Here is a 27,152-nt window from a genome sequence, read left to right as displayed (position 1 = left end):
CAATGAAAAGGATACGACATTAATATGAACCTGAGAAAGAAGGAACTGGATCCAGCAGCCTATAACGTCCTTTTGGTTTTATATTGAGTATCTCACACTGCAGCCAGGACGCTGCTTTTTGCACCAAACCAGTGGGTGTTTGTCCCCAGGAGCACGCCAGACAGCCCTGAGGGACGCGGTGCCGCGGTGCCGCCGCAGCGGGGACGGCACAGTCGCCCTGCGGTGACTCCAGCTGCTCTGCTTCCCTCGCCTCTCCCCTGGAGCCGGGATCCCCGTCACCCAGCAAGGCCCATGCAGGCAGCAGCTGATCTGCGACGCTGGCGCCTGCAAACGCTGCTCGGGGTGCTGCTCCTGCCTCTGCAGAAAGGACAAACCCTCGGCAGGCGGGCCGCAAATCGCGTTCCTCGTGGTTCCTCCCAGGGCGTGTGTGCCTCCACACCAAAGCACTGCTGGGCAAGAAACCTGCAGAAACCAGAAATGCTGCACACATGGACAGGCTTACTGTCCAGCATCAGCCAGGGATGTCGAGTGTTGCCCAACAGACTGCAAAGTGTATCTAATGTGTCCTGACTGCCAGCAAAGGATTTCTGCAGCTTGCTGCTGTTGCACAGCAAACCAGACGTTCGCAGGGTTCAGCCACCAAAGCGTGGAGCTGCTGCTCGTCCCAGGCTGCTGAAACACCACGGGGTCCCTGCAGACATACCCATGGAGTGGGGTTCAGGGGCTTCATTTCCAGAGGGCAACAATTTCCACAGGCACAGGCACCCTTTTACGACCTGCTGTACATCCGGAGGCATACATCCGGAGGCTGATAAGTGTCTAATCCCTGCACTTACGTCACTTGAAACTTAGGATGAGACTGGATCGTCAACAATGACAAAGAAACGCAAACACGCAATAAATACTTCTGATTTGTACTTGGACAGAGCACGATGGCGTACACGCATCACATGAAGGTGATGGACCACACTCCAACAGCAGCTGAAGAATCCATCTAATACCATTGTAAAAGTCAAAAGGACTGGATAACTCGTATCCAAGAGCCCTAATGGCTGCCTGAGATCTCTGATGTGCTTACAGAGCATTTCTAAAACTCTGGAACCCTGGTACCCTGAAATAGCATCTACATCGTGCTGTTACACTAAGAGATCCCACGGGACAATGCCTGCAGCTGTCAGCTCATCGTCCTTGCACCAGTTCCAGAAGGTGACGGGAGGACACACGCGCCCCTCACCAGGCACAGAACGGCACTCCTGCTAAACGCCTGGGCGCTACAGAAACGAGGCGTCCCAAAAAACAAACGCACCCCTATTTCGTTCTTTGACAAGACTCTGAACTTGGCTGATGAAGCAAAGATTTAATAAGCAGACTTTTGTAAAACATGAAATTTGTTATCATGAGACATTCTTACTGACACTGCACGACACTAGTTTTAGGTGTATTTTACATGATAGAAGAGAACTAGCACAGGTCCAGTATCAGTCACCAGGGAAGGACCAACAAGTCGGGTTCTGTCGAGAGCTGCATCAGGCCTGATCCTGTTGCAAATCACTGACAGTAAAAATGTGAATAGTCCATATGAGGGGAGGCTAGGAGCCTTCAAACACGGGAGAATAGACATCTTTTTATCTTTTCATGCCGTTAACAACTTCATAGGAAATGATTATTCCATGTTTGTAACAACAAAGGAATTAGGAATACTCAATGAAATCTCAGCAGCAGGCTCAAAAAAAGTCTTTATAATATAAAGCCCAATTAAATAACATTTTTTACCACCAAATACTGTGGAACTAAAATGTATAAATGGGACTGGAGAACTTGGACAATTCGACAGGCAGCAGCTCCGCCGTGTCTCACACAACGGTACAGCCATTACCAGTGACAGACCCCAGGGAACGGCAGAAGATGTGCCAGGGAGGGTCAGCTGGACACGAGGAAAAGGTTCTTCACCCAGAGGTGCTGGACACTGAACAGGCTCCCCAGGGAGGTGTCCCGGCCCCAACCTGACAGTGTTCAAGAAGAGACTGGACACCGTCCTCAGACCCACGGGGTGACCTGTGGGGTGTCCTGTGCAGGGACAGGAGCTGGAACCGATGATCCTGTGGGTCCTTCCAGCTCAGGACACTCTATGATTCTATGAAACAGTCCAGAAATCCTGAAGTACAGACTGCAAGGACCTGGGGAAGCACCAGCGACAGGAGCACCGCGTCTTGCTGTGGTCTGTGCCGATCCCCGAAGAACGACCCTCACACCCACCCAGAGCCGTCACACGGACGCTGTTGAGCTCCGTGCCCTTGTTCAGAACACCCAACCAAAGAGGGTCCCACACGAGGCGCAAACGGAGGGACACGGAGCTGAGAGCCCGCGGCGCTGACTCACCAGGACGGATTAGAAGAGCTAAATCCGTCCAGCTTCAGGCTGGAAATACCCGTGACCAAAGGGGAGGTGGGACATTGCTGCATGAGGTGCTGAGGGCTAAATTAAAACCCAGCCACCCACAAAGGAACGTGAAGGGAAGATCCAGCCCTGGCAGAGCAGCAGCCTGCTGGGTACGAGCTGAAGACTTTCTGGTTCTGACGCTGTTTCTTCCTCCGTTCAGATGTTTCTCAGTTCCCGAGGGAACGGGTTCTCGCCCGGCAGAGGTGGCGGGTGCAGACCCGAGGAGTCAGCGCCTCGCTGCCTGCGCACCGAGCAGCTCTCCAGCCGGTGCAGCAGAACCGGGACCCAGACAAGCAGTTTGCAAGTGGCGGGGACTGGCGGCAGCGTGGAGAGTGGACAGGACAGTGGCCGGCAACGCCCAACGCTCCGGGGGGCTCCTGCAGATCCCCTTCCCAAAGAGGCTTCAAGACACGGAACAACATTTCATTCAGTGAGGATGAAGAAAGGATGCATTTTTTAAAAAAATAAATATGACCTGTGCAGTTCTGTGTGCCACAGAATAAAAGGAGATAAAGCTACTGGAGAGTGTCCAGAGGAGGGACACGAAGCTGGTGAGGGGTTTGGAGGGGAAGCCGTGTGAGGAGCGGCTGAAGTCCCTGGGTTTGTTCAGCTGCAGCAGAGCAGACTGAGGGCAGAGCTCATGGGGCTGCAGCTCCAGCAGGGGAGCAGGAGGGGCCGGGCTGAGCTCTTCTCTCTGGGACAGGGACAGAACCCAGGGAACGGCAGAAGATGTGCCAGGGAGGGTCAGGTGGACACGAGGAAAAGGTTCTTCACCCAGAGGTGCTGGACACTGAACAGGCTCCCCAGGGAGGTGTCACAGCCCCAACCTGACAGTGTTCAAGAAGAGACTGGACAACGTCCTCAGACACACGGGGTGACCTGTGGGGTGTCCTGTGCAGGGACAGGAGCTGGAACCGATGATCCTTCCAGCTCAGGACACTCTGTGATTCTAAATAAAAAGCTAGGTTCATATAGGCATGATTAATCTCGATATGAATATATAGCTCTGAATATGTAGCTATCATACAGATATAGATCATATATCATGATATCACATACATAGGATCATAGAATCACAGGCTGGTTTGGGTTGGAGGGCCCTCCCCAGCCCCCCCAGTGCCCCCCTGCCATGAGCAGGGACATCTGCACCAGCTCAGGTTGCTCAGAGCCCCGTCCAGCCTGGCCTGGGATGTCTCCAGGGATGGTTCAGCCATCACCTCTCTGGCCAACCTGGGCCAGGCTCTCACCACCCTCAGGGCCAACAACTCCTTCCTCATGTCCAGCCTGAATCTCCCTCCTTTAGTTTGAAACCATCACCCCTTGTCCTATCACAACAGGCCCTGCTCAAAAGTCTGTCCCCATCTTTCTTACCAGCCCATTTTAAGTCCGGAAAGGCCGCACTAAGGTCTCCCCGGAGCTTCTCCTCCGCAGGCTGAACCCCCAGCTCTCTTGGCCTTTCTCCCCCAGGGCTGTTCCAGCCTCGGATCATTTCTGGGGCTCCGGCAGGTCCCTGTCTGTCCTGTGCTGAGGGCCCCAGAGCTGCACACTCAGACGTTTGCAAGTGTATACGTGTGTCTATACGGAGAGACGACTTCATCTTGATGTAAAAAAACATTTCTACAGTGAGAACAATCAATCACTGGAACAATCTCCCCAGGGACGCGGCCGAGTCCCCATCACTGGGGGGTTTCAAGGTGTGACTGGCCAGACCCTCTCACCCAGGCTCTCTTCCCCACAACTGCTTGGGCCAGATGATCTTTGGAGGTCCCTCCCAACCTGGGCTGTTCTCTGATTAGTTCTTTCATTAACGAATTCCAGAAGCAGGGGTTTAAGAAGCGCTTCCCCCTCACCCTCATGGGCACTCAGGTTTGCCACAGGCCTGGATCCCGAAAGGATCAAACCACGGAACGCAACAGCACGCAGTCCCTCAGGAAACGAAAACTTTCAACTTCCTAGACGCAGAGACACAAGACGAGCAATGGACAAAGCTACAGAGCCCTGAACCATTCCCCGAACTGGAAAAAGGACAAAAACCCAGACATGGGACTCCTGCAGATTCAGCTGGAACGAGTCACACTGAAACACGTTAGATTTCTATTTCTCTTTGGCAGTAAAGAATTTTTATTCCTATCCTTATTGATTCTTTTTGTGCGGTAAATCGTGGGCGTAGTCATTCATTTTGCATAATCCTCTCAGCCCAATAATTTCTTACTGTTCTAAAGGTCTATTTTAGCCCATCATTTAATATACAATTAAAAGACTAAAAAGACCGAAGAATTCCCAACTCTCTCCAAAATCTGTTTCAAAGGCCAGCCTCACATCAAGAACTGTGCTTCATTTCCACAGCCCAGCAGGAGAGTGTCCAAGGTGACAACGAGATAAATGGAAAATTCTTGCACTAAACCCGGCATCACTCGAACATACAAGCACAGATGGGTTCAAGTACATCAACAGTCTGAAGGACAAAACCCACTACGGACCTTGATGCTGAACATAAGAAGGAAATCCAGGTAGTTAAAGAGAATTCCCAGCCGTGAACAAAAACTACCATGTTTGAAGGGGAAGAAAAATTATGGAATTTAGTGAACTGAAATCTGAATAAACTCTGTAACGTTATCCACAGTCAACAAACCTGAATTCAAGTAGAAAACGCGGCAAGAAAGAATGGAAATCTGTCTTACAAAAGAACACGAGAAGAATTTGGTTCCTTCAGTCTGCCAGAATGAAGGCTGGAAGGAGACGTGACTGATGTCCCTAAGAACATACCAAGGACAAGCAGACAAAGGGTCAGACAGCAGGAAAAAGATTTTTCAAGATGTAATGAAAACAGTGAATCAGCCAACATAAGTTCAGCTTGAAACTAAGTTTTCTAATCATTGAAGAAGTAGAAATCTGGGTAAGTTTTCGGGTTCTCCCAGCAGGAGGAACCCAAGTGTGCGCACACAGAGCGACAGGAGGAAACAATCTTTGTGTCGTAAAAAGTTTGACTGACGAAATATAGCACTGGGTGCTAGTGATGGTAGGAGACTGATTTCAGGATTTCTTCCAAATAATCTGTTATCTTCGTTGTAAATTTAGCTGGTTGCTCCTGAACTGAGCACAGCACCTTTTCGTGGCTCAAGCGTATTTTCTAGGAACAGCAATCTATCGCGGTCTTGCTTCGTTTCAGTTCCCGGATCCAAGCTGGGCATTGTCTTCCATCACAAGGTCCCGAAACATTCTAGGGGTTATTCTTCTCCTCTACTGACAGTCAGAAAATGCTACTGAGTTTGCAAATCGGGACCAATTCTTCAAGGCATGCAAATGCTTAAGCCCCATTCATTTCTATGGGGGTTATTTTAATACCTACATTTTTTGTATCATCCTCGTCATAAGCAGCAACACTGTGCTGCACCCGGAGCGGGAGAGGGAAACTGCGGATAGTTCTGCGTTTGTGTGAGAAATCATTCCAGTTTGCTACTTGCTCTTTAGGAAAGCGCCAGATCAGGTAAAATTCGCAGCTGACAGAGTGATATTGTGATGAATAAGCAGCAATGACACAATCTCTGTCACGCTGTAGGTGAATCACATTCAATCTGTGCCTTACCAGACCTGAACGCGAGGCTGTACGGCTACAAGAGGAGATGACAATCCCCACCACCAAAGGGTCTCGGCATCACAAAGAACACTAAAGCTCTTTGACCCAGTAGGAAAAGGTCATAAAAACAGCCTCATGGCAATAAACTAAAAGCCAGACAAATTCAAACTGAGAATGTGGCATTTAATTAATTTAGCAATTTAAAAAAGTAAATGAAAGTGGAGTGTTGTATCTTTTCATACCTTTGAGAGGACTCTGCTCTGACAGAAAATATTTTCTAGTCACGCCAGCTGAGCAAATGCAGGTGACACGATCTTTCTTGCATTATACGAGAGAAGTTTGTTAATGTTTCTGGGGTTTAAAATTTGCAGGAAAATCAAATCTGCTACATCAGAATTCTGAGGCTGACAACGTCCTGATGAGTCCGGGGTGTCCCCAGCACACGCAGCCCCAGCGCAAGGCGCAGGGGTCCAGGGGAACGCGGGGTGGCAGCGGTGTCACCGCGTGAAGGGGACAGATGAAGGGATGGCTTGTGGCAGCGGTGTCACCGCGTGAAGGGGATGGCTCGTGTCACCAGATGAAGGGGACGGCTCATGGCAGCGGTGTCACCACGTGAAGGGGACAGATGAAGGGATGGCTTGTGGCAGCGGTGTCACCGCGTGAAGGGGACAGATGAAGGGATGGCTCATGGCAGCGGTGTCACCGCGTGAAGGGGATGGCTCGTGTCACCAGATGAAAGGGACGGCTCATGGCAGCGGTGTCACCGCGTGAAGGGGACAGATGAAGGGATGGCTCATGGCAGCGGTGTCACCGCGTGAAGGGGACGGCTCGTGTCACCAGATGAAGGGGACGGCTCATGGCAGCGGTGTCACCGCGTGAAGGGGACGGCTCATGTCACCAGATGAAGGGGACGGCTCATGGCAGCGGTGTCACCGCGTGAAGGGGACGGCTCGTGTCACCAGATGAAGGGGACGGCTCATGGCAGCGGTGTCACTGCATGAAAGGGACAGATGAAGGGACGGCTTGTGGCAGCGGTGTCACCGGATGAAGGGGATGGATGAAGGGACGGCTTGTGGCAGCAGTGTCACCGGATGAAGGGGACGGATGAAGGGATGGCTCATGGCAGCAGTGTCACCGGATGAAGGGGATGGATGAAGGGACAGCTCGTGGCAGCAGGACGCCCCGATGAAGGGACGGCTCATGGCAGCAGACACCCCAACGCCGCGCACACCGAGCTTTCCAAAGCCGAACCCCGATGCCGGATGGTCCGGGCCCACGCTGGGCCCTCACCTCACCTCTGGCACAGGAACCGCGGTGCCAAGCACGAGGCTGCATTCGAACACAAATGTAACTTCTGAGCAATTGCGACAGGACAAGACTCCTTTAAGGAGACTTGACTCACTCCTGACTGCAGAGCGACAGGACACGACACCGGAACAGAGCAGCTGCCAGAACCTCTTCCACCCTCAGCGAGGAAGCCAAGGCGTTCTGAACGCCCGAGCTCAGCCCCATTTCTCCCGGGGAGCGACGTGAGCAGCACCGCCTCTCCAGCCAGCCCGCTGCGGCTGCAGAGCGTCGCTGGGGAAGCAAAACCTGCAGAGCTCCTCGGTCAGCGCCAGCTTTGCCAGGGCAGAGCCCTCCTGAGCCGTGTTTTCAGGTGCTCTGCAGAAGCCGGGCGAAGCCCGGGCACACACAGGACAGCATCAGCCATCACTGCAGACACAGAAGTATCCGTCATTTAAACAAAATTTGGAACCCTCTTTCCACTGTTATCTTCAAGCTGCACAGCAGCTCTTTCTGAACTACTTCTTCAAAACTTATCTGAGAACAGACTTCAGGTGCAACCTCAAGCCTTCAAACCTGCACGGTCAGTCTTTGATGCAGGGTTATGGTCTAGGCTCAAAGAACACGCCATCAGTGGCTCCTTCTCTCTAAGAGCTGTATCAAATCACGCCAGGAACGTGACAGCAGCGTTCTGAACTGGAGCTGTGCTGCGCCAGGGCACTGGGCTCGCCCCTTGGCAATGGTCTTGCTCGGTTTGGTCAGCCCGCTGGATTAGCTGCAATGGGCTGTTCTCGAGGATGTGAAATCATCGCTGCAAACAGCAGGCAGATGCTATTTCTGCGATCAGTCACTTCCCAAGCTACTAAGTAGTCTTTAAGGCCCTGAATATTTCTCCTGTTGCCCTCCACCTGTTCCTGGAGCTGCTCTGCACAGCGAGGGACCAGATCTGCACAAAGGAGCCCGTGCTGCGGGGACACCAGAGCCACCCTGCGGCCTGTGACCAGCCCCGTGGGGACACCAGAGCCACCCTGCGGCCTGTGACCAGCCCTACAGGGACACCAGAGCCACCCTGCGGCCTGTGACCGGCCCTGCGGGGACACCAGAGCCACCCTGCGGCCTGTGACCGGCCCTACAGGGACACCAGAGCCACCCTGCGGCCCCTGACCGGCCTGCGGGGACACCAGAGCCACCCTGTGGCCTCTGACCGGCCTGCGGGGACACCAGAGCCACCCTGCGGCCCGTGACCGGCCTGCGGGGACACCAGAGCCACCCTGCGGCCCGTGACCGGCCTGCGGGGACACCAGAGCCACCCTGCGGCCTGTGACCGGCCCGCGGGGACACCAGAGCCACCCTGCGGCCTGTGACCGGCCTGCAGGGACACCAGAGCCACCCTGCGGCCTCTGACCGGCCTGCGGGGACACCAGAGCCACCCTGCGGCCTGTGACCGGCCCTGCAGGGACACCAGAGCCACCCTGCGGCCTGTGACCGGCCTGCGGGGACACCAGAGCCACCCTGCGGCCTGTGACCGGCCCTGCAGGGACACCAGAGCCACCCTGCGGCCTGTGACCGGCCCGCGGGGACACCAGAGCCACCCTGCGGCCTGTGACCGGCCTGCGGGGACACCAGAGCCACCCTGCGGCCCCTGCCCGGCCTGCGGGGACACCAGAGCCACCCTGCGGCTTGTGACCGGCCTGCGGGGACACCAGAGCCACCCTGCGGCCTGTGACCGGCCCTGCAGGGACACCAGAGCCACCCTGCGGCCTGTGACCGGCCTGCGGGGACACCAGAGCCACCCTGCGGCCTGTGACCGGCCTGCAGGGACACCAGAGCCACCCTGCGGCCCCTGACCGGCCCTGCGGGGACACCAGAGCCACCCTGCGGCCTCTGACCGGCCTGCAGGGACACCAGAGCCACCCTGCGGCCTCTGACCGGCCCCGTGGGGACACCAGAGCCACCCTGCGGCCTGTGACCGGCCCTGCGGGGACACCAGAGCCACCCTGCGGCCCCTGACCGGCCTGCAGGGACACCAGAGCCACCCTGTGGCCCCTGACCGGCCCCGTGGGGACACCAGAGCCACCCTGCGGCCTGTGACCGGCCCTGCGGGGACACCAGAGCCACCCTGCGGCCCCTGACCGGCCTGCGGGGACACCAGAGCCACCCTGCGGCCTGTGACCGGCCTGCGGGGACACCAGAGCCACCCTGCGGCCTGTGACCGGCCTGCGGGGACACCAGAGCCACCCTGTGGCCTCTGACCGGCCCTGCGGGGACACCAGAGCCACCCTGCAGCCTGTGACCGGCCCCTCCAGCCACCACAGAAGTTACCACAGAATCATTCCGGTTCGAAGAGGCCTTCGGCATCATCGAGTCCAACCATAACCCAACTCTAGCACTAACCCATGTCCCTGAGAACCTCTATATGCCTTTTAAACCCATTCAGGGATGGTGACTTCACCACTGTCCTGGGCAGCCTGTTCCAGTGCTTCACAACCCTTTTCGGGAAGAATTTTTTCCCAATGTCCAATCTGAACCTTCCCTGGTACAACTTGAGAGCATTTCCCCTTGTCCTATCACTTGTTACTTGGAGAAGAGACCCCCCACCATGCTCCACCCTCCCTCCAGGCAGTTGTAGACAGGGATAACGTCTCCCCTCAGCCTCCTGTTCTCAAGTTCTAGGCGCTCCCAAGAGACGCGGTGGAGCACGGGCAAGCAGAGTGTTCCCTGATACAGGACTGAGGATTCCTGGGCCACTGCACCTTTGAGGAGCAAGAAAACTCTCCAACTGGAACATGACGTCTAACAGCTGGAAGGAAGGACCACAAGCAGTGATCTCCCAAATGAGGGACCAGGAAGCACCTGGCTACACTCTGTTTTGTCTCTGAGTGACACAAGAGCTACGAAAGAGAGAAATGCAAGAAATATGAATGTGTTTTTCAGTGACCTACAGCTAAGGTGGACAAATCTTCAAGACACGCTACCAGTGGACCACATCTGAGCCAGCTCATGTCTCACCTGAAGTGGAAAGGATTTGTCATCTCCCTCCTAGAAAATCCTGCTCCGAAACCAAGAGAGAAAAGCTCCGTTTTACACCAGAGACAACCAGGCCAGCAGTCCCACGCAGTGCGCGGGTCTGGTACCACTGCCTGTCCCGAGGGAGGAACCCTCCGCGCGGGGGACACGGGTCTGTCCTCGCAGCAGCGGCACCGCTCTGCTCCAGCAGCTCCAGAGCCACAGCACCACAGCAGCCGCCGGAAACTCGGGAACGAGCTCGGGAGGTGAATCGTGGTCAGAGGATGAGGTCGGGCAGCGAGAGACAGGACTGCAGACTGGGGTGCAGAACAGCACACGTATGCTGGGGCTTTACGGACCCTTCGGTGCCACCTGCCCCTTCCTGACAGAGTCACAGAATCCCAGGATGTCAGGGGTTGGAAGGGACCTCAGAAGCTCATCCAGTGCAACCCCCCGCCAGAGCAGGAACACCCAGATGAGGTTACACAGAAGGTGTCCAGGCGGGTTGGAATGTCTGCAGAGAAGGAGACTCCACAACCTCCCTGGGCAGCCTGGGCCAGGCTCTGGCACCCTCACCGGGAACAAGTTTCTTCTCATATTTAAGTGGAACCTCCTGTGTTCCAGTTTGCACCCATTGCCCCTTGTCTTACTGTTGGTTGTCACCGAGAAGAGCCTGGCTCCATGCTCCTGACACTCACCCTTTATATATTTATAAACATTAATGAGGTCACCCCTCAGTTTCCTCCAAGCTCAAGAGCCCCAGCTCCCTCAGCCTTTCCTCGTAAGGGAGATGCTCATGGCCCACAGTCCTGCACTGAACACTCGAGGGGATTCTAGGGGGGATATGTGAGATGCAAGAACCATCAGCTCCAGCCCACCCGCCTCCTGCCGTGCACCATGCCCGGGTCACATCCCCTCCCTCTCCCGTGTCCACACACCGCCCAGCAGATCCCGGGCCCTCTGCTCCTCCAGGGCCACCCACCACTCCCAAGTGTGCTTTTCTTTTCTTCCACCTTCTTTCTCCTCAGTGCATAGCAAATAGGAACTGAACTTTCCATCTCAGCCCCCTCTGGTTTTTGACATTTGTTCCGTCTCACTCCTGATCTGCAGCAGCCATTCTCACCTCAGGTATGGAAAAGTAGGGAAAGGAGGTGCAAGCAAGGGATGAAACAATCATTGTGTGTTTGTGATCAGGTCCAGAAGCCACTTGACCCAGAGAGATCAGAGTTCCCCCTACAACAACGGGTGAGCCTGGGAAGCAAATCAAGCAGACTGAATGATTTCTGGCAGAGAGAGAACAGTAGGAGTGGTACAGACCTCTTCCTCCTCAATGCGAGCAGGTTCAATCAGCAGATTATTGGCTTGATCAAACGACACCCCCTGTTAGGACAGGAACCAGCAAAGAGGCATGCGGATTAGTGGAGCATAAACCAAACCCGCCACCACGACCACCACCACCCAACGCAAACGCAGAGCGCTCGGCAGGCCCGGCCGCGTGCCCCGGAGCAGCCGCTTACCGCGCCCACCGGCACCAGTGCCAGCGCTGCTCCGGGGCCGGCAGTCACCGGCATCTGCACGGCCACGGTTTGCCCGCGGTGGCACCCTGAGGCTGTGAACACCAAGCTCACCAGCTGAGCACTCCTGGCTGACTTTATCCCCCCTGTACCGAGTCATTCCGGGGAGAAGAATTAACACAGGAGAAAAGCACAGAGGGGCCTCTGGTGCCACCCAGCTGCGGCCCAGGAGTGAAGCGATCCCAAACCAAAGTGCATTGGTCCCTCCTGCGAAGGGAACAGCCTCGAGTGGAATGGCGTGTTCTGCCAGACACCTGGGATCCTGCTCCCCAATGTGGGAAACCTGAGAGAATTTCTCTTGAAAATCAACTGCCTTTGAAAAAACCCCTCCAATTAAAGGATTCACCCTCCTGCACACCCTGCCCCGCCTCCTTCTTCAATGCACGTATGTGGCACCTCTTACGTGAAGCTCCAGGGCACAGGGACGCTGCTCCCCCATGCGCGTTTCTGGGAGATGGCTCAGGAGACCAGCTTATAAATCTGTCTCCATAAAGCCGCATCCAGCCCAGCCACAGAAAAGGAAAACTCTCATTTCCAGGCAGAAGGCTTAGCTGATAATAAAGGTCACTTTTTGATAGATACACCTGTGTAGACTTCAGAGGTTCTGCCAATGGGTCAGTGCATTCCCAGTTTTGAGTCCCTGACTGAACTGAGCTTTTTGGGTGAGGACACTTCCCAGGTACGGCAGGTCTTGCATGAAGGGGACTCAAGGTGGTTTCACACATTCTTACAAGTAGCAGCAACTCCTCTTCACTCTAAAGAACTTCACAGGCAGTAAGTGAAGTTCACCACACGCCTCATCCCCAGGGAGCAAGGGACGAGCGGTATCAGCTCAGCACAGCAAGGCAACCCCTGAGAGAAGGGCTCTAGAGCACATTGGAGTGCCAGAACCGACCCTGAGTCACCTGAACCCCACCGCAGGGTGGAAACGGCCCCGGCAGCCTGGTGTGTGCGGTAACAGCAACAAGAGTTGACTCCAGCATCTTGCACCGGTTCAGACTCACATCTCACCTGCGAGGTTTGCTGGTGTCACACTGATGGATGTTCAGCCACATCCTAATCCTTGCCCATCAAACACACCTCAAAAATCATCCCAGAGCTCCGGTGAGAACTGGTCTGACCTCACGCAGCATCCCTCATCAGAATATTCCTGCTCCACAGCCAGGATGCTCCTCCAGTGCGAGTCTCTGTGTCCCTGACCCAGCGTGGTGACTCAGCTGAGCAGAGCTAAGGGCCTCCAGCACCACCAGAGGGGCCATCGCGGCCCCATGGCCCCTGGGAGCAGCAAAGCCCCAGAGCACGAGTTCCCCAAATCCCAACGCACACTTCAACGAGTGCACCTGCGCGGAGTGGGACCAGCGGGAGGGACGCGCTCCTGTCTGCTCTCACCACGCGCTCCTCTCCAGGAGCACCGTGGCAGAAAGACAAGCGCAAGCAGCCTGAACATCAGCCTGAGATCAGATCCATTCAGGGACAAAGCTCATCCTGTTGCAGATGAGGTGCCACAACCAGCAAGCAAGGAGGTAACTGAAAGCAATGGAAGAACCTGTCCGTGATGGGACCAAAGGACTGTCCTTGCAGCACAGAACAGAACGTCACACACGATGGTGAGGGTGCAAGAATCTGGATACAGCACAAGGAGTCAGACATAGGCAGTGTGGCACAGCTCCTGGACAACCATACGAGCCCCAAAATGAACTGCAGCTCTCCCACCCTCAGCACATCTCTCCTGAAGTGCTGGAGCCTCGTGCCAACATTTCCATCGATACCACATCAACCTGGCTGGCAGTTCAAAGCAGCAGAGGGAGGTCTGGCAGCCTGAGCTCCCCGTCCCCACAAGACCTTACCTTCACCGACGGCTGGGCAGACAGAGCTCCGTTCTTCCTGCCATCCTCATCCCACGCCTCCTCCTGATCCTCGGCCTCCGCGTTGTTATTGCAGCCCCCCAGCTCCTCCTCCTCCTTGGGGACTCCATCGCTGTTCAGCCCCTGCAGAAGTGCCACCACCGCCTCTGGCTTGGGCAGTTTCGTTATCTTAAAGTGTTTCTTGTAATGAGGTGTGTCCTTGCGGATAAGCCTCTGTTTCTCCACTGGGAATGGTCGTTCTTCATCTTCATCCTCATCCTCACTCCGTATTAGCGTGTCCTCAGCAAAGTGCACAGTGGGCTACAACGGCAAAGCCCCAGAAAGGCTGTGAACTGCGGGTACCAGCCGCGCCTGGATGCAGAAACCTGCTATCCCTACTCCCAACACAGGCACAGCCGGTGTTGCTGCTTTTGTGCTACAGACAATGCAGGAATGCACATTAAAATTTCACCACACTTGCCTTTTTCTCTATCACCTGCTTCCCCTAGACACACCTTCTGTCAGCTCCAGGGACTGAGGGGACTCAAACCCATAACCCTGTTTTCCCAGAGGCCGTGTCTGGTTCCCACACTGTCCTTCCCCATCGCCCTGGACCCAGCTCCCACAGCCTGCCTCAACCTTCACTTGCATTTGGCCTCCACAGCCTGTGTTGGCCTCCAGTGATACTCAAATCACACTCTGCACATTCATTTACCATTTTCTCTGAAACTTTCAAGTCCTTCCACTTTTTTCACGACCCTGTTGCAGTTTCTAGGCTCCTACCTCATTGTATTCCACTTCCACATCCTCGTCCTCCTGGTCGGCAGCTTCCTTGTGCTCCTCCTCCGCTCTGGGCCTGGGGTCCCTGTCCGGTGGGTGCCCCTCGGGGAGCTGCCCGTTGGGCCAGCCCCGCTCCCCGTCCTCGCCCCGCTGCTCAGCAGAGCCCGTGCTGTTGGACACGTGCGAGTCCTCGCTGCGGCTGGACATGGCGCTCAGCCTCTTCTCCTGAGAATCACAGGATGTTAAGGGTTGGAAGGGACCTCAAAAGCTCATCCAGCCAAATCCCCCACCGCAGCAGGAACACCCAGATGAGGTTACACAGGAAGGTGTCCAGGCGGGTTGGAATGTCTGCAGAGAAGGAGACTCCACAACCTCCCTGGGCAGCCTGGGCCAGGCTCTGCCACCCTCACCGGGAACAAGTTTCTTCTCAAATTTAAGTGGAACCTCCTGTGTTCCAGTTTGCACCCATTGCCCCTTGTCCTATCACTGGTTGTCACCCAGAAGAGCCTGGCTCCATCCTCCTGACACTCCCCCTTTCCATATTGATCCCCATGAATGAGTCAGCCCTCAGTCTCCTCTTCCCCAGCTCCAGAGCCCCAGCTCCTCAGCCTTTCCTCACACGGGAGATGCTCCACTCCCTCCAGCATCTTCGTGGCTGCGCTGGACTCTCTCCAGCAGTTCCCTGTCCTGCTGGAGCTGAGGGGCCCAGAACTGGACACAATATTCCAGATGAGGTCTCCCCAGGGCAGAGCAGAGGGGCAGGAGAACCTCTCTGACCTACTGACCACCCCCTTCTAATCCCCCCAGGTCCCATTGCCCTTCCTGGCCACAAGGGCCCAGTGCTGGCCCATGGTCACCCTGCTGTCCCCAGGACCCCCAGCTCCCTTTCCCCTACACTGCTCCAACAGCTCGTTCCCAACCTACACTGGACCCTGGGGCTGTTCCTGCCCAGACACGAGACTCTGCACTTGCCCTTGTTCTATGTCATTAATTTCTCCCCGCCCAGCTCCCCAGCCTGCCCAGGGCTCTGGATGGCAGCACAGCCTCCCAGTGTCAGCCGCTCCTCCCAGTTTGGTGTCACCAGCAAACCTGCTGACAGTCACTCTATTCCCTCATCCAAGCCATTGATGAATATACTGAACAGCACTGGTCCCAGAACTGACCCCTGAGGCACTCCACTAGACACAGGCCTCCAGCTGGACTTTGCCCCATTGACCACAACTCTCTGGCTTCTTTCCTTCAGCCAGTTCACAGTCCCCCTCACTGCCCGATCATCCAGACCACACTTCCTCAGTTTATCTGCGAAGGTGACTGTGAAAGTCAAGATGGAAACCAGAGCAGCAGAGGGACAGTGTAACGTGGCCGGTGTGAGGTGGGGTGCGATCCAGCGCCCACAGGACCAGCTGTTTCCCCAGGCCGCGCGCTGCTTCCCCTGTTCCGCCATCTCTGCGGGTGTTTGTTCTCAGCAACGCGCCCCCAGCGCTCTGTTCCCATCGCTCTTCACTGGGACTATCAGAACCTTCTTTTCCTCCCCCACGTTACCATAGAAGTGGTGCCACTGCACGCAATTCCCCTCATGCCTTTCTCTGTGTCCTGGTTGGTTTTTTTGCTGTATCTCCCTGGCCCCAGCTGACGCCACGCAGCAGATCCAAGCTCAGCCCCAATCTTTCCCAAAGTGAGTTCCTTCTGCCCAGCTCACACTCGCTGCCCCCCCGCCCCCCAGCTCAGCTACGTGTTCTCTGTCAAGCATTTTTGGCGAACAGCACTCACGTCTGAGTTCGGAGACTTCAGGTCAGCATCGGGCTTCGCAGCGTGTGCCTCATTGCGCCGAACTTCAATCACCTTCTTCATCACCTTGAGCTCGCTGGGGTGCGGGGTGGCCCTGCGCTGCAAGCCCTGCAGAGAGAAACACTGAGCGCGGGGCTCGGCGGGCGGGCAGCGCGTCTGAGCCAAACCGCGCAACAACAGGTTCTACCACAGCACCACGGCCCCTGGGCATGGCCCACGTGTCACGCTCTAGGTTCTGATCTGAGCCTCTTCACCGCCGCAGCCTCCAGCTGCGAGAAGGAAGGAAACACGGGCAGATGACACTTCCCAGAGCTCCCTCAGACGTCACCCTGCTCTCCGACAGAGGGATTGCGAGGAATTATACGGACGGGAAGTTTTACGTTGTGCCTCGGGCTCGGTCAGTGCAAAACTGTCAACACGGAAAGTCCTAAAGGAACACGCAGGTGTAACATGTTCTTAGTCCCTCTGGTGGTTGTTAACACGTCTGACAAGCCCATACGCTACCAGAATTTGTGATGCTTGGCTAGTTCCACCCCAGCTAAGAGTTAAGAAAAACAGTATTCTAAAATTCTAAAATAACAACAATAAGAGCAATCAAAAACACTCCACAAAACTTCCAAACACCAGCAGCATATCTATCCTGCAAGAACAGATGCAAATACCATTTATTAGAAGGACTTGGATCTCAAACAAAAAACCAAAAAACTGCAGGAGATTTAAACTGATTTAAACCTGCTGAAAACAGACACTGTTCTCCTGCCCTTTGCATCTGCAATGACAGCAAAGTGACCTGCCGCAGTTTTTGAGGCTGTCCGCAGCATGCAGCTGCGCCGGTTGCACGCTCCGCACCGCAGGTTTGCACTGTCTGCAGGCCTGGTGGTGGGTTGCAGGCTCCGGGGCGGCCGTGCAGCTCTGCCCCACAGCCGGGCAACTAAAACCCAGTCCCGACACTGCTCTGTCGGCATCTCCGGAACACCCGAGTGCCCCACGGGCAGGTCAGCAGCTGCGGCTCAGCTCCCATGGGACAGCGTCAAGCTGCAAATCTGCACAGAGGCTCCCAGGGAATCCTCCTTACACCTGCTGTCTCCTCGGGGCACCAGATGCCCTTGGGACTGCAAAAATGTGGTAGGTGTCTGCACCAGTATTACAGGAGCTGTGAAAAATGACCACTGCAACGGCTCCCCGTCTTAGGAAAAAGGTTCAGATTGTGCTTATGTTCCCATAGGGACCCCACAAGCCTCCAGAAACTCTTCTTACCCGTCTCTCAGCTCCAGACTCCTCATCATCATCTCCTTTGGGTTCATCCAGGAACTGAATCACACTGACTCTGTTTAAATTGGTGTCTGTCCAGCTGTCATCCACACTGTTCTGCAGAAGATTCTCTGGATAGGAAGACAGCACAGTGGGAGCTCCTTTCTGAGTGAGCAGGGTCGTAGGCTCAGATGAAGGACAGTTCTCAACCCAGGAGGGCAGCAAACCACAGAGGCCTTGTGGATGGAGCCTCCAGACCCTGACCCCTCTGGTACGCCTCCCACCAGACCCACGGCGGTCTCAAAAAAACATACTGACTGGTTCAGCTCCAGTTCTCCTTACCCAAGAACCACGGAAAAAGGCAGGACTAAGCCATGGATTGGAAGTACTGACACAAGAATATCACCAGGACAGGAAGTGAACCTTACAGACAATGAACTGCTCAGTCAACTGATTGAGGCAGAAGACTCGAGGACTAGGCTGCAGCTTCTTTACCACCTGGCAGAGAAGCCACTTCTCGGTTTTAACCGCCTCTGCCTTGGCAAGTTGCCACAGGCCGTTCAGGAGCCAAGTCTGCTCCAGGCCTCACAGCAGCCAGGGACAGTCCAGCCAGGCAGAGAAGGCTCGTGGTGTGCTCCCTGCAGCACCCAGAGCGCACGGCACTGCAGACAGCGTTCAGTTCACACCACCGCCTCTTACCCAGGCTGGGAGAGGGCTGCTGCGGCAGCAGGTAACAAGTGAGAACTTTCTCTCCCGTCTTCTCATCATCCTCAGTCTGGAATTTCAGCATGGGCTGGGACTGATTTTCTGCCAGCCACAGGGCTTTCAGGTTCAGATTTGTCAGAGCAAACGGCAGGTTCTGCAGTCTGCAAAAGAACAGAAGAGCTCTGGTGAAACTCACTGGTTAATGAAGGAACCTGAGCTGGGCTCCAGGCCGCGTAACCCGCGCAGGGGAAGGACAGAGCCTGGTCCTGCGGATGCCTCCCCCGGACACGCTGCTCGTGCTGCGCGTGGCTCTGCCACGTCAGGCCTTGGCAGAGGACAACTCCCAGCAACACGTGGAAATGGTGAACTTTGAAGAGGAGTTTTAAGACAAAAATGGTGCTTTCACAGAGCAGTATACAGAGAGTGTTCCAAACAGCAGCTCTGGTCAGCTTCCAACTGCTACGACAAATACCAGCCCCAGCAAACACAACTGTGGCTAAAGTCTGCAGGATCTTTCAGAGCAGACCACACATATCTGCACACTGGGGGTCATTTTGGTTTGGTTTTTGTGGGTTTTTTTTGTTGTTGTTGGTTGGTTTCTTTGTTTTTTGGTTTTTGGGGTTTTTTTAACTTGTCTACCTCTAGGCTATGAATTCCAGGCTTTCTAAATAGCAAAGCCCCAAATCATTTAACTGCTGCATGTAACACGGCACCTGGCAGAAATTTCACCTTCTCATAGTCAGAAGACAGAAACAGCCAATGAACCACGTGCGAATTGGGACAGAAAAGGGTCTGTATCCCTGTGATAACTGAGTGCTGCTCTGACTGCGCTTTGCACACACCTGCTAAAGGGACTGAGTTTTACTCTATAAACGCGAGACACCTGAACAGCACCGGCACAAGGAGAACTGAGCTGGCACCAGCTGGAGAGAAAACCTGAGCAACGAGGAGCAGGTGTGGCTGCCGTCGCTCTCAGACACCTGCAATCAGGTAAACACAAACACGTTCGCGTCTGTGCAGAACTGACGGCGCCTGGGGCTCAGCGCGGGCCGCAACCAGGGGCCAAAAGCTGAACGGTCAGAAACAGCCCAAAGCCACTCGAGAGCTTGTACATCGTGATGAAGACCACGTGTGAGCGCACGTGTGCGTCCTGGTGGGAGCAGAAGGAGGAGGGAGAGCTGCTTTTCTGCTTGGCTGGGAAAGCCCGACTGAAGGCTGGTTCCAGCCTCAGCGCCCCCACCAGAGGGGCTGCTGCACATCGCGGGGCTTTGGCTCCGGTCACCTGAGGACTGATGACACTGCAGGAAGGGACTCAGTGGACCAGGATTTCCCCTGATCTTTATTTCACACATGGCAAAATGCCCCCTCGCTTCTGAATTAGCTCTGCCCTGTATTCAGGTAACACGGAGAAGGGCTGAACAGGCACAGCCTGACATGCAGACCCTCTTCCCAGAGCCCTAAGCAGCCAGGCTGGGTTTCTCCGAACTGCGGATCCCAGGCCCAGCACAGACCCAGCGTCTCCTTTCAGCGGTGCCCAACGCCAGGGTGAGGGGCAACGGGCACAGGCTGAAACACGGGAGGCTCCACCTGAACATGAGGAGAAACTTCTTTGCTGGGAGGTGCCAGAGCCTGGAGCAGGCTGCCCAGGGCGGGTGTGGAGTGTCCTGCTCTGAGACATTCAAACCCGCCCGGACCGACCTGTGTGATCTGCTCTGTGACCCTGCGTGAGCAGCGCTGGGCTGGGGATCCACAGAGGCCCTGCAACCCCAGCCAGGCTGTGATTCTGTCTCCCAAAACACAGCAGGGCCCAGCCCGCCGGCCAGGCCTGTGTGCCCGGGGGCTGCTCACCTGTTCCCGGCCACGTCCAGCACGTGCAGCTCGGTGGTGTTGGCGAGCTCCGGCGGCAGCAGCGCCAGGCGGTTGTCTCGCAGGGACAGGACGTTCAGGTTGGTACAGCCGCCAATCTCGGCTGGCAGGGACATCAGCCGGTTCCGATCCACGTTCAGGTTCGTCAGCTTGGCCAGCTTGCCAAGGGACTTGGGTAAGGCCTAGAAAGGAGATGGTTCAGTGGTTGCAAAAGACAAGAACAGAATAAAGCTGTAAAGGCATAAAGCCCTCTATCTGCCTCCTGTCCTAACAGACACATTTTCAAGAAAGCTCCCACTGCAACCTTGGGACAGATCTTCCCTCAGGTTCACCGACTGTTATGTACCAACTCTTCAGCTCAGCACACTCAGAACACCTCTGGACAAGAATTATCTTCTGTTCATCTGTCCATTCCCGATACTTGTGTTTTAGCAATCAAATCACGAACAGTTTGGAGCAGGGCCATATTAAATTACGCTACTCCATGGCCCCTTCCCAAATGCAGCTTTTCATGTAGTCCTGCACCGATCAGATTGGGTGGGCTTCAGGACTATCCTAGAGCCAGCATCCTAGCTGTCCTAGAGAACTTTTCAGAGAAAAAAAAAGTGACAAAAACCCCCTTCCACCAGGGTCTTCTGAAGAGCCTAGGGCAGGTAAAACTGCATCCAAGCAGCTGCGGGAGGGCAGCTGGAGCACGCTCAGGAATCTGGCTCAGAGATGCAAAGAGACCCCGGCACATGGCTAAACTGGGTGGCAGAGCAGGGGCAGGTGGCTGCGGGTACTTACCGTCAGCATGTTCTCTGTCAAGATGAGTTCTGACAGATTTTCACAGTCTCCAATCGACTCTGTCACCTCTGTCAGCCGATTCTGGTCCACCTTGAGGATGGAGAGCTGCTTCAGCTGACCTGGCCAGGGAACAAGCTAGGTGTGAACTGTGCCACAAGATAACGAGGCTGTTCCACGTTCATCTGGCCGAAATGCCACCAGGGATTTTGCAACCTAACAATAAAAAAACTGCCCTTCTTCCCCACAGACTTCATCTGCACATGGTGCAGATGAAGAACCTGAACTAGTCCTGTGGAGAACTGCTCACCAGTATCATCTGCTGCTCTGCACTCGACTACGGTGACTATGTCCGTCAGTAACGCCCTGTTCCATACGCCCTCTCCTGAAGCCCCGCAGCAGGAGCGCTGCAGGGCAGTGACATCCCGCACTGCTCCCCATCCCAGTACTCACCAATCCCGTCGGGAATGCTCTCCAGCAGGTTCTGGGACAGCAGCAGGTCCGTCAGCGCCACCAGCCCGCTCACCTCGTTGGGCAGCTGCTCCAGCTTGTTCTCCGACACGTCCAGGCAGACCAAGCGGCGGAGATTGCCCAGCTCCTGGGATGGGAAAGGAGACTCTAGAGCTCGCGGGAGGAGCTGAGGACGGGAGCAGAGCAGTGACTCGATGCCGGAACAGGTACTCACCGGAGGCAGGGCCGAGAGCTGGTTGCGGTCTAACCAAAGCTCACGCAGGTTCGGTAACGCTCCCAGAGTGTCCGGCTGTAACGGAGCGGGACGGTGACAGCATTAGTCCCTTCCATGGGGGAAACCGCTCTAGGATGCTACAAATCACCTCTGCAGAACTAGAGCGTTACTGCTTTCACACCCCCTAGAACCATTCACCACGTGGTTTACGAGGCTAATGTGGTGCTGTGCCACAATACAGCAGCATGTGTGTTCCGAAATGTCAGGAACAGCTTCCTGGCTTCAAAAGGTCCCAGCAGGAAACACGGCAGACAAGAGCAGGGCTGCCTGGGAGCAGGCAAGATGAGAACTAAACAGGGGTTTGGAAATTCTGGCCTCACGGAAGAAATGAGCCTTTCTCCTCTTCCTCCTCTCAGACATGAAAAAACATTTGGACAACACTGGCCATCCCTACGTGACACAGCAGCACCATCGGCAACGGCAGGCACACGTTCACAGCGCCACTCTGAACAACACGCTGATCAGCGTTTGGGTCTGGAGTTAATCCCCGCCAGACAAACCATTCCCAGGTAAGCTGTCGTCCTCTGCACAGAAAGCTGCACGAGCTGCTGCTTTGCCTCCCAATTTAGGTGGCTTTCTGTCAAAACGCATGCCAGAACACTAAGAGCAGGATTCAGTAACAGCTCAGTCCATAGCTGCAAAATTAAAGAGCATCACTGGATGTCCCTGAATGCCAGGACAAGCTGAATTTCGAGACCGTGCACTGGCTCTCCGCATGCTCATGCCCTCCATGAAGACCCCCCGTTCGGAGTGTACAACCCCAGGCCCGGATCACTGCCACAACAACACGGAACGGTTCTGCACCTTCTAGTACAGAAATCAAATGGAAAGGGGAAAGGCAGAAAGCTGGCCTGGCAGAGTGCAAAATAACAGCTGGGGGCAGCGCAACACAGAAGAGTCGAAGCACCAAACAGAGGCAGCTGGAGGGCAAGAGTGAACATCCCGGAGCAGAAAGGCTTGGAAAGAGCAGAACAAGCTGTGCACGAGTGCAGCAGGAAGCAAAACACAAGGGTGAGCACATGAAGAGAACCTTACGCTGGGAACAACAACCAGGCCATGGTGGGCGGATCAGAACCCTCCCAAACAATCTGAGAGCCTCTTTCTTTGCATTTCAGACGAAAACCCACTTGCTTCCACACAGGTACAGGGTTCTGGCCCAACCACCCACCCTTGTTCCCTCCCCACCTTCCCTCACCTACCAGCACTTCCAGGTCATTGCCACCAAGATCCAACTGTTCTAACTTGACAAGGAAGGAGAGTGAACTGCAGGATACAGGGAGCAGAGAGGGGAAGAGAGGGAAAAAAAAAAAAATAAACAGAAGGTTAGCATCTGGGATGCACGTCTCACGAATTACACGATTTTGAATACCTCCTAGCACAAGTGGGGCAATCTTGACCTTCCCGACAGTCCCTCTGAGCTGGTGCGCTTCCCCAAGCCAGACCGGCTGCACGGGGACTGGGGTCAGCGGCACCAGCAGCCCCAAAGCCGCTGGTTTCCCCGTTTCCACCCCGTCACCAACCCGCCTTCTCCCCCTCCCACCACAAAACCCTCTCTGAGCAAAGCCATGACAAGTGACAAGCCACACGTGAAGATGGCTGCCCATGTGTGCAGCGAGGCTGGGGACCTGGGCACAGGCTAACGGGGAACAGGAGGGAGTCAGCAGGTGACAACAGATGTTTGGAGGCAGGGGAGCAGAACTGCAGGGAAAGGCAGGAACGACAAACACAACAGCCTCAACTCCCTGAATGGGATGCTCATGCTGAAGGGAAAGGGAAAGACACACTGGCACGATGTCTCAGAAGGGGTCGAGACGTACGGACACAAAGCTCACTAGGCCAGACGCTGAGAGAAGCCTGCACAGGAACCAACACCCACCACCACCAGTGCTCCAAGGACGTGCCCTGAGCATCCAAACACCCCATGACGCGGCGATGCCAAAGCCTGCAACCCCACGGAGCCAGGACTCGTTGTCCTGGCACGGCCGGTGCTGCTGTGCTCTCAGCTCAGCCCCACCGGCAGCTCCAGCTCCCGTGGTCCTGCCTGGGCCAGGCTATAGAAATATTTGGGCTACACAGGAAAAGCGACTTTTTACCTGGTGCAGTGGTGGATTGATGATATTGATGATATAATAATGAGATATTGCATTAACTCAAGCAAAGGTTTTCCAAGAGGATCACCAAAGGATTCTGCTGTACAGCAGTCTCTCACGACTGTGCATCTGCTCTTTGACTTCTCTGAATGGTCAAGCGGCCTTAACTGTCCCTTCACACCTTCACAGTCTGAGCTCCCAAAACACGGAAAAGAGCCGTGGAATCCATGTTGATACCAGAGGTCTTGCAAAATGCCTCAGTCTAGGGCACCGTCCACTATTGCATGAGAGAACATCAACAAGAGCTGTCCTTCCCAAACCACGGGCAAGCCGTGTCCCACCTGGAGCGACAACCAGCCGTACAAGAGGAACTGCTTCAGAACTCAGCCGACAGCAGAAGACTAACCAAAGAAATTAAACTTTGACAAGTAAAGGTCACTGCAAGATGGATCTTTTAAGCAACTGAACAACAATAAAAATCAAAAAGACACTGATGCATAATGCAGTCACAAATTCACAGAATTGAAGCCCATCTACCTACTGGGCTCAGTAACCTTGAAAACTGAAAGCATCATCCACTTCAATAAGTCATTCTGCTCTTTGGCAAGATCACCTGGACCTGTTTAGAGCCGTTCTTGGGCACAATTTGTAAGCAGATTGAGTACAAGAGCTTCAGACCTGAGCAGAGTACCTGACGGTACCACTGAAGCTTCTTTGACCGTTGATTTCAATCTCACATTTGACCGACAGATCTGATGGAAATTGCCTCGGCCTTTGAGATCCTTCCTCTGCTTCTGGAAACCATCCTGTGACTTGAGGAATGATGAAAAGAAGCTGGGATCACACCGCAGAACGAGGGTCAAGCCTGGACTTATCTTTCAGAGAAACACCCCCAAAATTCAGAGCAGGCTACAAGTACCTAGTGGGGTGGTGTACAAATTAACCCAGGGAAACCAGCGAGGGCTGGGCATGGGAGATCCCCCCGGGAACCAGAGGGGTTTGGCCACAGACTGAATTCTCCAACCCCGGGTACTTGCTGGTTCCCAGGTGGTGAGACGCCATTGGCACCACCGTAAGCCCAGCCCTGGCTGCCGCTGTTGCGCCCTCTGTTTACATGGCGTACCGCGGTGGTGGTACCTGTCTGTACAAACACGACACACGAACCGACAGCAGCGGGTCCCAGCACCAGGACCCAAACCTCTCCTGCCTGTTCCTGGCCTGGCACGAGGAGCTTTGGCTCTCACATCCTCCCTGTGGCTCCATCCCATGCGGGGTCACCTCAGCTGGTCTCCGCTCGCCTTTCCGTGACAGGGTTTTCACGCTGACAACTTCTGTGCAGAAAAGATCCCGTGCCTTTGGCATCAGAGACAAGATGGCAGCGTTGATTTGAACTGTGCTTCTTTCTACATTGGGTAATCACCAGCTGTGAAGCCTGGGAGCCGCCCAGTGCAAACCCTTTCATCTCCTTGCTGGAAGTGTCTTGTCCTCTGGGTGAAAGCTGACACATGAATTCTACAGGCAGATATAACTGATGTCATACAATCCTAGAGGAAAATAACCATCACGAAGAGTGTGTACCTGAGTCAAAGCAACGTCTTGCAGTGAGGGAGGCGCAGCCACCACAGACAAGCAAGACCGACTGCTCAGAGCGTCCAAGTCCTGCTTGGACACTGCATCATCGGATGCCTCCTTTGCCCTCTTTTTTCAATAAAGCAGGGCAGCAAGGGAAGAAAACACAGGTATTCAAATTGAATGCTTGCAATGAATAGTAAGAGAGTACTGTGGAAAGGTGACAACAGCTGCATGCTGCTCACATTCACTGAGGAGTCTGTGTGGCCCCAAAACATACTGCTATTTAAAAAATGTCAGCTGGAATCCCTTCCAACATGCTCAAGCAAGACGGAGGGAATCACGAGCTGGGTGGCTAAGTGGGCAGAAAGCAAGCTGACAGAGCTAACGCGGGTTAGAAAACTCAAAATAAAACATGGGCTCCAAACCAGCGATTAACGTACAGCCTCATTAGCTCTTCACACCCCATCTACCTGACAGCATCAGCTGTACCGAGCAGATCCTCTACCAGGGAGTCATCTCCAGCCCTCACTCTGAAACATTTAACAAGACTTACCGTATTCCCTTGCTCGCTTATTTTTTGTCTGCTGCAGGAAAGCCAGTTATCCCACCCATTCCACAAACTGCCCAACCAGCACAATCAGAAGGGATACCCAAGAAAACAGAGCCGTCAGATGCAAAATTTATCTTCAGCCACATTCTGCTGCTTTCCAAATCATGAACTTCACTGTATACAGAGTTCTTCCTAAACCCACATCAGTACATTTTTCTCTCTTTTTCCAGCTCCAGCTCCCCAGGAAAAAGGGTTCTCCTTCTTGCGGAACCCTGTCTATTCCAAATCAATCCTGCCACAGAGGCTGAGTACCAACTCTGAACATCCTTCCCTGATCTTAACCCTGTACTGTCCCTCTCCCTCCTCACCCCAATTTACAGAAATCCAGCAAGATGCAGCTAATTTACGCAAAGCCTTGAGCCCTCCCAAACCAAGTGCTAGAGCCTGTACTACAGAAACGGAAAGTCCCTGAGGAATCAGTGAGAACAATCAGGCAGGAGACTCCGGAAGACACCAGACGGACACTCACGTGGGGAGGGTCTTTAGCAGGTTCTCACGTAGCTCCAAAGTCACCAGGTTTGCCAAACTGCAAGAGAAAAAGGAGCGAGGAAGTCAGATTCACTGAATGTGGCTTCAGGGATACAAGAAGATGCTCATACCCCTTCCCTTGGGACCACCCCTCATGACCTGCACAAATGCGTCCATTAGTACATGAGTGTGGACGCTTACATGGAGATAATGGGAAAACAAAAAACAACGAGGATCTGAAATGACTTCTGGTGAGGGTGACTGCTTATTGCAAAATCATGGGGAAACCACACTGTGCCCAAACTCAGGCAAGGAAACACAGTATTGCATATAGAACTGCCTGCCCAAAAGGATAAAATCCCTCGTGTAGAAAGCCAAATCCCACGGGGCAGCACTGCGCCCCACAGGGAAAGCCCCATGGGCTTTGCCTTGAACATTTGCTGGCAGCATTAATCATTTCAACATCACTGGACAGACCACACCTGTTTGGAAAGGGGCAAACGGGCACTCATAAAATAAGGAAAGACAATTTGCGAAGCCTGGATGCACCCTCTGCCTGTGCCACAGACCAAAGAGGAGGAGAAGCAGCTGAGACCAGGAAGGGAACCTTTTCAAAAAGCCTGTATTTTAACAGGAATAATGCTGAGAGGTGCTCACACAGTAAGTTCAGTACAGTGGCAAGCTGTAAGTGGGACGGCACGTCCTGCCAGTGTCGCCACCCCAATGGCATAGTGTCCCCACCCCAATTCCCACTCCCCGTTAGGAGGAAC

At 54.6% G+C, this 27,152-nt stretch overlaps 1 protein-coding gene across 2 annotated transcripts in view; it reads right to left on the bottom strand.

The window, feature by feature from the left end:
• SCRIB (scribble planar cell polarity protein) overlaps positions 1 to 27,152 on the bottom strand; it is a 116,641-nt gene that overhangs the window by 63,838 nt on the left and 25,651 nt on the right. For both annotated transcript variants that reach the window (XM_065627253.1, XM_065627254.1), the window contains exons 5-16: positions 26,384 to 26,440; positions 22,842 to 22,905; positions 21,583 to 21,657; positions 21,351 to 21,495; positions 20,901 to 21,019; positions 20,097 to 20,296; positions 18,243 to 18,409; positions 17,550 to 17,674; positions 16,275 to 16,400; positions 14,508 to 14,729; positions 13,728 to 14,045; positions 11,624 to 11,686 (exon numbers count right to left, since the gene is read on the bottom strand). In XM_065627253.1, the coding sequence (XP_065483325.1) occupies positions 11,624 to 11,686; positions 13,728 to 14,045; positions 14,508 to 14,729; positions 16,275 to 16,400; positions 17,550 to 17,674; positions 18,243 to 18,409; positions 20,097 to 20,296; positions 20,901 to 21,019; positions 21,351 to 21,495; positions 21,583 to 21,657; positions 22,842 to 22,905; positions 26,384 to 26,440 (1,681 nt within the window). The remainder of the gene's footprint in view (positions 1 to 11,623; positions 11,687 to 13,727; positions 14,046 to 14,507; positions 14,730 to 16,274; positions 16,401 to 17,549; positions 17,675 to 18,242; positions 18,410 to 20,096; positions 20,297 to 20,900; positions 21,020 to 21,350; positions 21,496 to 21,582; positions 21,658 to 22,841; positions 22,906 to 26,383; positions 26,441 to 27,152) is intronic.

Source organism: Caloenas nicobarica, chromosome 2 (genome assembly GCF_036013445.1).
Source record: "Caloenas nicobarica isolate bCalNic1 chromosome 2, bCalNic1.hap1, whole genome shotgun sequence".
NCBI lineage: Eukaryota > Metazoa > Chordata > Aves > Columbiformes > Columbidae > Caloenas > Caloenas nicobarica.
This window is presented reverse-complemented; position numbering and strand designations above follow the sequence as displayed.